The sequence below is a fragment of the Amaranthus tricolor genome, chromosome 6, assembly GCF_026212465.1.
Source record: "Amaranthus tricolor cultivar Red isolate AtriRed21 chromosome 6, ASM2621246v1, whole genome shotgun sequence".
Lineage (NCBI taxonomy): Eukaryota > Viridiplantae > Streptophyta > Magnoliopsida > Caryophyllales > Amaranthaceae > Amaranthus > Amaranthus tricolor.
Genome location: NC_080052.1, coordinates 28,869,038 through 28,879,021, shown reverse-complemented (window position 1 = coordinate 28,879,021; position 9,984 = coordinate 28,869,038). Strand labels below are relative to the sequence as shown.

The following is a 9,984-nucleotide window of genomic DNA, read 5'->3' as shown; positions in this document are numbered from 1 at the left end:
AAGAACCAGTCTCTCACAAAAATCTGAAGGCCTAAACCACAAACCCACTTATTTTAGTTGAAAGACATATATCTCCGAGTAAAAATTTCCGATCAATCATCGTGATTTGTAAAATTACTACTTCTTCCGTTTTAAAATACTTGCACTATTTGACTTTTCACGCAGTTTACTGCATAAATTCAATTTATAATATCTCTAATTATGAATAATAAAAAATTATAAAAAAATATTAATAATCTGTACATTGAGAGGAATTAAATAAAATTCCACTCGATTATATTTTAACTTATAAATTCAAAACTAATTATAATCTAAAAATAACGAATGAGGAAGTACAATTACAAAAAGCCAAAAAAAAGTAAAATAAATAAAACTAAAAAATAAATTAAAATCACAAAAGTCCAACATACTAGTAAGAGTCCTCCATCATCCTATCAGCAATCACCTCACCAATCACAACAATTCTTTCTTACCCCTTTCTCCTCTTGATCTTCCTATTTCCCTCCTTTTCATTTTTAACCTCTCAGGGTTTCTCAATTGTCATCGATCAACGACAATGATGCAACCAGGGCAACAACAAGACGGTATGGTTGCTCCCAACCTTCTTCAATGGCGGCACAACCTCCTATAGATCAACAACATTATTATCAACAGTCTCAACAACAACAGCAATTGATGATGGAGCAACAGCAGCAGCAACAACAACAACAACAACAACAACAACAGATATGGTCTCAACAACCTCCAGAACAACAGTATCAACAACAGCAGCCTCAACAACAACAAGCGCCTCCGAATTCTGATGAAGTTCGTACGATTTGGATTGGGGGTCTTCAGTATTGGATGGATGAGAATTATATTAGCTGTTGTTTCGCTCATACCGGCGAGGTGTATATCTATATTTCATTATTTTTTAAAATTGTTGGTTTTTATATGTGTTTTTTTTTGTTCGTTTTGTTTTTTCGACTCTTTGATTTGTTTTTACACCATATCTTTTGGAATGGATTTTATCTTGAACCCGCAAGGAATATATCAGTTTTCCAATTTTTGAGTTGATGATTATTATTTGTGGATTGTTTATTCGATTACTTTTGTCGTTTAAAATCTTGAAATTGTCCGAACATTTGATGCTTTGATTATTCGTTTGTTAATTGTGTGTTTTAGGATGGACTTTAGTCTGAATCTATTGTTATCAATTTTTCAAGATTCTTATTGAACATTATACGTGTGAGAGGAAGATGTCGGAGATCTGAAAGGGACGAAGAGAAATTAAGATCTTGTGTCTCCCTTTGTTCCATAATGTTTCTCACGTACGCCTACTCTACGTTTTGCTCAAATTTATAAAACTTGGAATTGAAGAAGACTTTACAAGAAAAAAGAATTAGTTAGAGAGAATCTTGTTTGATGTTTACTTTTAAACTAGGACCTTTTAAATTTTACTATCAACATGTGCAATGTAGATCCCTTGAATAATATGAATGGAGAGGGTATGCTTCTTTTTTGATTTTTTACATTTGATAGTTTTGAGTAGTATTTGGGATGTTCTATTTTAGGTGTTTTGGAAAGTTTCGATACATACATTTTTTTAGTATACAAGGGGGATAAAAAAGCAACATAGCTCTGTACCTTCTTTACTGATTTTTGAAACCTTGATATTGGCATTTTGGATTGCTCATATTTGAGGTGATTTTCTACCATGTACCTGATGGGGTTTTTGGGGTGGGAAGTTAGTATCAATCTTGTGTTTGGTTTTTCTAAATGGAAAGCTGTTCTTTCTTACATTAGTTTTATGCATTGTATACCGCAAACGTTACATAGCTTTATGTATGAACGGTGTTCTTTTATGACCCCTCTTTAATGCGTCTAAGAGGGAATTTGCGATCTCTGTAGCAACTAATTCTGTGCTTGAGTCTTGCAGCTTGTCAATAGTAGAATCATTCGTAATAAGCAAACCAGTCAGTCAGAGTGCTATGGATTTATTGAGTTTCTAGTCATGCTGCCGCTGAGAGAATTTTGCAGACTTACAATAATACCTTGATGCCAAATGTTGAGCAAAATTACAGATTAAATTGGGCTTCCTATGGATCTGGTGAGAAAAGGGGAGAGGATGGTTCTGATTATAGAATTTTTGTCGGAGATTTAGCTTCAGATGTTACTGATTACACTTTGCAAGAGACTTTTAAAGATTGCTACTCGTCAGTGAAAGGTGCCGTAGTTATGATGGATAAGCTCACTGGTAGAAACAAGGGATATGGATTTGTTCGTTTTGGAGATGAGAATGAACAAATTCGCTCCATGTCAGAGATGAATGGTGCGATGTGCTTAGGCCGTGCAATGTGTATTGGAGCAGCTGCTAACAAGAAAAGTGTTGGTGGAGCAGGTATGTACATGAATGGGTTTGCTAAATTTAACTTTGGTAGCTAGATATGCATAATATGATTCTTGTGATCATGCACTTGTTTGATTTGCTGGCCTTGTGTTCTGGTTCAATGCCTTCATATTTTATTAGAATGTATAATTGCTAAGGTGGAAAGCAGGTTTTCGTTTTGTGTTGTTTACCTTACATTTTTATGGCCTTTCTATATTCAGATGTACATTCGAGATGCATAGAAATTCAGTTCCAGTGTTTTCGTTTGAGAATTTGGGAACAATTAATGAATTTTGAACTGAAAAACTTATAGAACTCACATTGTCTCAAAGCAGGGTGTCAAGAGGCTCTATCATTTAGGGCCTGGGACTGAATTCAGCAGAAATGGTTACCCCCTTACTACGTTGCCTGGCATAGGTCAGTAATGTCGTAAAATTTCCATTTACAGAAGTTTTCAGTGCTACAAGTTATTCTTCCTTTCAGTTTCATTTTTATCCTTTATTTTCATCCATCAAATTCGGTTCAGTTTAGTTTCACTTGTGTTAGGGGATGCCATTTATACTATTCCTTTGCTTTTATTTTTCCTCAATGTTCCTTTTTTTCCTCTCTTTTATCATTTTCATTTTCTACGCTGTTGAGTTCTTGACTCTTTCTTACCTTACAATTAAGAAATACGAGTGAGTTATATCTTGCACTCTATTCATCATATTAGCAGTAAAATGGACGGGTTGCATCAGCACTTAGCTTGTTTGATCACTTTGATATTGAGGTGTTTTCTATAATTTTTTAGCTATAATCCCTTGTTTTTTTTTTGTGTGCTCATTAATAATAGTTTTGAAGTTAGAAAATTTTGGCTAACTGCTCATTTATGTTCCTTGTGTCCCTTTGATTTTTGTCCCTGACCAATTTTTTTAGAGATAAGGCATTATGTTGGCGCTAGAGCATGTTGGAGGAGAGATGTGGGTATGTTTAATGTTGTAAATGGGAAAAATCAAAGGGACATTTAATCATCGCAAGTGGAGCAAATTCATAGGGATAGTGGGAGATGTTCACATGCTTTCTTTAGTAGGTGTGAGATGTACCTTGGTTATCATTTGGTGGAATTATTGAGGCTACGACTTTTTGTCTCGTGCAAATTTGTTAAACCTTATGTTGATATGGTTGTCTGTAACTTGGTTGTTGTATGTGAACTCATTTAATTGTGCTTGTGATGTGAATCTGGGTTCTAGATCCTTCATCTTTTTTGGATGATGAGAAAAAATAAAATGTTCTTTTCCAAGTTTTCGGAGAAAGGGGTCTCTACTCAACAATTGCTGAATGCTAGATGGATGCGCTGACATAATTGGGGTGTTTGGTTGAATAAATTATTGGGCAGCTTTATCTTATTTGGTGCATTTAGATGGTTCAGTATCCAAACCATCTAATCAAAGTGTTTGGTAAATTAGTTGGTTGAAACATCTTGTTATGAATAAACTTTTTTTGAACAAGCTGCTTCTAGCTATAAGCTAACAGCGTTCCTAGCAGTGTCTTCGAAATTAGTTGATTTTACCAGTTGATAAAATCAACAAGTCAAATCAATCACTCCAACTAGCTACCAATTATAAGCTAACAACAGCTAGCCAAACACCCCCATTGTGTGTTGACTTTTTTTGATTTTTTGAGATAGGTATCTGATTGTGATAATAATATCTATGTAAACTATTGTATTGTAGATTTCAGGGGTATATGCTCTTGTTCTGTGCTAATTTGCTCGAGTATTTTTTGAGTTTTTTTTTACTGATGATTAGGGGTTTTGCTGAGCTGTATTGCAACATTATTTAGACCTAGTTTTATGTGCACTTTTTACCTTCAGACTATAATTATAGGCCTTGTGGCTGTTTGTATTTGTTTTTCTGATTATATTTCTGCATTCAAGAATGTTTAGGATGTACCAGTTGCATCATCTTGTGAAGGAACACTAGTCTTAATTTGTCAGTTCTGTTAGATTTTTGTTGCCTTATCTTTATTTTTTCAATCTTGAATGCAGCTTCATACCAGAATACTCGGGGAATTTCAAATGATAGTGATCCTAATAACACAACTGTGGGTGATTTGGATTCCGAATGAACTCGTTTTTTTGCTTTTTATCTGATGATGCCATAACTTGACAACTCTGTCCAGATTTTTGTTGGTAATTTGGGTCCCAATGCGACTGAAGAAGATTTGGGACGAGCATTCCGTCTTTATGGGGAAGTGGTTCACGTAAAAATACCAGTGAGCAAGAATTGTGGATTTGTGCAATTTACCAACAGGTCTGCATGGTTTTGTGACCCATCGTTGGTGTTATACTGAAAATTTTTTCAAGTCACACATGTGTGCAAAACTTAAATTTATTTTTTGTTGTTGATGTTTCGGTAGGATTAGCGCTGAGGTGGCCTTACAGGCATTGAATGGAGTGCAGTTGGGCAGGCGAAATCTTAGACTTTCTTGGGGCCATGGCCCTAACAATAAACAAGTAAATCTTTGTTGACATTTCTGTAGGGATTTAGAATTTCTTCGGGGTTTCTTACTGAACGTTTCATTTGGGTGCTTTATTTTGCAGTCACAACCTAATCTGAACCAGTGGGACCATGCTGCTTATTATGGATATCCTCAAGGATATAACTCATATGGATATGTGTCTGCTCTTCAGGATCCTAACATGTATTACGGTGGTTATTTGGGATATGGTGGGTACGCAATGCCTTAGCCAGTTAGCTGGCTCAGATGCCAGTACAACTGCAACGGGTTAGTTGATGTTATGATATTTTAATTTCGCAACTGCTCAGCATTGTTTGCTGCAGTGATTCATCCACCTACGATGACAGGAGAGGTGTTTGCCTTGGTGCAGCATGATTCTACATGGAGCCTCAAACCTTTTCGAATTTTTGGTCAACCTAGAGATTCCCAAATGTAGTATAATAGATTTTGTTGGTCAGATTAGTTTCATTTGCTTTGCTTGGAGATTCTTTATGTAGATTTGCTTTAGTTCAGCCCTTATTAGGTTAAATTTCTTAAAATTGGAATTTATATGGCTGTAGAAAGTTTTGCCTGCTTTTTGTGAGGTTTTAGACGCACTTTAATTTTGAAATTTATGGTGTTCTCTTAGATATTATAGAATGTATGATTCAAGCTGATTCCGTTGGCGATCATGTATTCCTTGGCTGCTCGAATTTTGAAGGCATTAAAACATTTCTTAATCAAGTTATTAAAAAGCAAAGACAGAGTTGAATGTTTAGCAACATATATATCTTTCCTTTAAATAGCAACCTTTTAAAGAATCATGAATTTTTTCATCTAGTAAATCCAAATCTTTAACCTCGCAAGATACATTTTTGCACTTTATGTGTGAAAGAACTGATTGCGCTGCAGCAAATGTTGTTAACATAAACATCTAAATGAGTTGTTTTTTGCAGAAAACTAGTGAATCCAACTGGAAGTTAAAACATGATAAGCATCATCGGCATCTAAATACCAAATTGCCAATGGTTCTACGAGTTGCACAGCAGCAATCACTTGTACTTCGAGTTGCTAATTGCACAACCAAAGAGATCAACTATTTCAACTTCCAACTATAAGTCAGATTAACGACGATAGAATTCAAAATAAAACTATACTGTCTATTGCTATAGTTCATTCTACAACATTGAACTAACTGTGCCGATTCCAGGACAGCCAATGGACTATACAAAGACAACAGAATCTTGTTGAGAAAAAGGCTACGTTGAGCATACTTCAAGATTGACTAGTTTGAGTAAAACTCCAGAAGAACAATCATGGTCATCATCAGCAAATAACTCATCAATATGGTCTCTTCATATTTAAGCAATTATCTGATGCTTGGCTGAACAATTCCTGGACTTGCTTTAACTCTTTATCTGGGTGTAAAAGAAAGGATAAAAGATGCAAATCAGTGATTGCAAATCAATTGTCACTCTTGTCCATTTAAATTGCCAACAGAAACGACGGAGAAAGAAAGGGGCAGGGAGCTGCTTTTACCAAGAACCTCTCCGCACTAAACTAATGTTACCAATCTCAGAAATGTATAAACGGGAGCTAATTTCAATTTTAAGAATTTTGTTTATACTATTCCATATTTTGGGCTCAACTCATTTGGAAATGAATCCCTTATTCAATTATTTTGCCCGTCTTAAAGGGGTCATGAGGTCATCACGCAATTGTACTAAGTACTTGCAAAACGCCTAGTAGGATGCACCAGTAAAACATAAATGAGGTAGAAGAACACAAACCCCCTCATTATCAGAGTAACTACACATTTTATACATAACCACTAGCTTTTCACAAGTAAGAAGCTAAGTCTATAACCAATTTTTCCAGCCACAAAACTGTTCACAACAATGTCAGGTCCTTAATTCCGAAAGGATGGGGTTGGCTCAGCCACAAAACTGTAAAGTAAAAATATTCAGTGGGGGAAAAGCAATTAATTTTTTTTTACTTACAGTTGTAAAGTACTAACTGACCCAGTATCTATTTTCAAATCAAGGGCCAACATTCATAAAAACCAAGTAACATAAATTTGTATCGGTATGGAAAATCTAGCCACATACCAAGTGCGCAATTCAGTTTTATTACAAAGGAAACTAACTGAAACTAAAAGGTTATTTATGGAAGGAGCTTTGCTTCACACACGTAAAATTCTAAGGAAAATGTTGCATGCAGAAAACATCAAATATATGTATAATAAGGGGGAAAAACAGAGAGAGAGAGAGAGAAGCCATTACCAGCAGCTTCCAATTGCCTCTGCAATTCTTGGCCTATTGCATCATTTTCTGCCTGGGGAATACAAGAGATACAGCTTTAGTGGGCTCCACAAAGTAAGGATGGAGATTTCATAGCATATCAGCTACTGGAATACCTGAAGCTCAGCTATTCTTTTCAATTGGGCTTCCTCACCTCCCTCATCCAATGGTAGGGCATTAACTAAAGCATCAAACTGCAAATGACCAAGTTTGAATAAGAAAGGACACATACCAGTCAAAAAAAAAAAAAAAATACAGAAGAGAATACTAATCAGGTAGATAAGGTAAAGCCCAACATTTACAGATTTATACCTAATAATTCGCAAATAATGTGAACACAAGTAGCATCATGAAATTGCATACTTGTTTAATTGTTTTCATATTAATTCACTTCTACAACAACATTCTATTGTTTCAAATTTTTAATAATATTAAGTGGCTCCCACCTAGGTTTTGGAAAAGATATACGCAATCTTACGTTTGCAACGTCAGAGGTCATCTCAACTGATAGTCAATGCAATTTACATAAATAATAAGTGCACAAGAGTTACTGACTTCACATCAACATCACCTGACTTGTAATGGTACACATATCAAGAAATAAATCCCTGCTTAATAATGATGTTTTATTATTGTATCACACAAAGCCTACAATATATATCTTGTACCTCGAGGACAACTTTTTTGCTGCTTAATAACTCCTAATGAGTAAATATAATTTATTAAATTATAAAAAATACCTTGAGATCACATTGCTAATTGCTATAGGTACAAGCAGCTGTAAGATAGTCTTTTATGGTGGACGGATGAATTCCTAAACTTGGTAAAAAAAAAACAACGCAGTCCAAACACGCATATGCAATTACTATCAACAACCCGATAAAACTATTTGGTCTCAGAAGGTCCAATAAGCATAAGCAATAACTATCGACAACGCAACAAGACTGTTTGGTCTCAGAAGATCTCATTACAAGCAATTGCATAAGCTGGTTGAGACTGATAATAGAGTTTCATCAACCAATGTTGAGGAATGACAATAACACCATGTATGGGAAGGGGGAATTGGAGGAAAGGAAGGGATTGAATTTGAAGGGTTATAATTTCCTTTGTTCGGTTAGAAATTTTGAAAGGGAGAAATTTAGAAAAAAGAAATTTGAAGGGAGCAAAAGTCTCTTGATTTTTTATAACCAAATCTCTCAAACACTTTGTTTTGATTGATGGAAAAAAGGGAAGAGATTAAGAGGATATATTTTTTTCTGTTTGGGCAATGTTTTTTGAGAGAAGGAATTTTTGAAAGAACAGATTTTGGAAGAAGGAATTTGAAGGGATGAAGTCCTTTATTTTTGTTGGTAACCAAATCCCTTCATATGTGGATAGATTTAGAAGGAACAAATTATTTCTCTTCCTTTCCTTTCCTTTCCTCGTCCTCCTAAACAAACGAGAGAGACTTCTCATGCTATTCTCACCCCTTCCTTTCCCTTCCTTTCATTTAATTTCTCTCCTTAACTATTATCCAAACCAAGTGTAAATGTGGAAAGATTTGGAAAAAAAAAAGCTAGTTCTCATGCTCTCCCTTCCTTTCCTAGAGACTTCTATTATTTCCTCTTCTTTTTCCTTCCTTCTCTGCCCTTTACCTTCTATTCATTCCCTTTCCCTTCCAAATTCTTATCCAAACAGTGTATAAGTATGTTTTCCTTCCAATATTGGAAGGATTTGTTTTGTACAACATGTAAATAAGTTCTTCCCTTCCCTCTAATTTCTTCCTATTCCTTTTGATATCTAAACAAAGGAAATGCAATCCTCCCATCCAAACATAGCGTAGATTGACACTATATACAAGAATTTAAGCAAAAATCATATATAAACCAAATGAAAAAACTCCCAACAAAAGATTACCTGCTTAGCAGCCTTTACAAGAGCAGCACTAGCGGTTTTGGGTTCATCAGCAAAATTGTTGGAAGTATCAGACTGTTGTTGGGAAACATTAGGATTAGCATTTGGATTAGGATTTGCATTTGAATTAGCATTAGCATTAGCATTAGCACTAGCATCAGAGTTAGGATTAGGGTTAGGATTGGAATTAGAATTAGAATTAGGGTTAGGAGGAGGTTCAGGATAATTGGGGGAAAGGCGAACAGGAGGAGCATCTCGTTGAAGAGTACCAAAAGTATTAAAAGCAAGAGATGCAATCAAGTTAACTTGTTCTTGCAACTGTGATATTATATCCATTGATCAATCACTTCCTTCCGAATGCAACATAATCAAGACAAAAATTGAGTATCAGAAATGAGAAATCAAAGGAATTGAAGACGGGTAAACAACTATGAGAGTGAGAATCTTACTAGGGGATAATCTGACGTTGGTAATGACGGAAATCAGCAACCCAACCCAACCCAAATACTTCGACACTTCCAGAGTATGGTAGAGCGCTCCAACAAAAGACCATTAATTTGTTTTTCTTTGTCTTTTATTTTTCTGTCAAAGCTCATGAACTTAAAAAGAGGGACTGTGTTGACTCTTGAAGAATTGAAATTACACAAATTCTAAAATGAGAGTTCAATCTCTATTAGACTGAATTTTATAATCCAGACTGATTACTTATATTTATTTACAATTTCACGGTGATCAATTAGACATTTTATAGAGATACCGTCTCATATAATATTTTTCGTAATTAGGGGTGTTCAAACCCAAATACCACATTGATTTGAATTCGAGAATCCGAATTGTCAATTATGTTACAATTCAGAAAATTGAATATTGGGGTTTTTTTTTATTTTTTAAAATTATATTTTTGTACACATAAATATTTAAGCCCATTTTATTTCTTTCTTTAAT

General features: G+C 34.9%; 1 protein-coding gene and 1 pseudogene across 1 annotated transcript; one reads left to right on the top strand and one right to left on the bottom strand.

Annotated features, from left to right (window-relative positions):
* The first annotated feature begins 362 nt into the window (after window positions 1-362).
* LOC130814460 (polyadenylate-binding protein RBP45-like) lies at window positions 363-7,292 on the top strand (annotated as a pseudogene).
* On the bottom strand, window positions 5,734-9,684 carry LOC130814461 (mediator of RNA polymerase II transcription subunit 21-like). The gene is made up of 5 exons (XM_057680528.1): window positions 9,489-9,684; window positions 9,043-9,389; window positions 7,263-7,340; window positions 7,129-7,180; window positions 5,734-6,264 (listed from the first exon to the last, which is right to left on the bottom strand). Exons 2-5 carry the CDS (start codon window positions 9,373-9,375, stop codon window positions 6,188-6,190), a joined length of 540 nt encoding a protein of 179 aa, XP_057536511.1. The 5' UTR covers window positions 9,376-9,389; window positions 9,489-9,684; the 3' UTR covers window positions 5,734-6,187.
* Between the last annotated feature and the right edge of the window lie 300 nt (window positions 9,685-9,984).

Coding starts and splice junctions, on each gene's coding strand:
- LOC130814461 (XM_057680528.1), bottom strand. CDS start 9,375: ATGGATATAATATCACAGTTGCAAGAACAAGTTAACTTGATTGCATCT. Junction 7,341..9,042: donor TTGTAAAGGCTGCTAAGCAG/GTAATCTTTTGT, acceptor GGTCATTTGCAG/TTTGATGCTTTAGTTAATGC. Junction 6,265..7,128: donor GAGGCAATTGGAAGCTGCTG/GTAATGGCTTCT, acceptor TTTTACACCCAG/ATAAAGAGTTAAAGCAAGTC.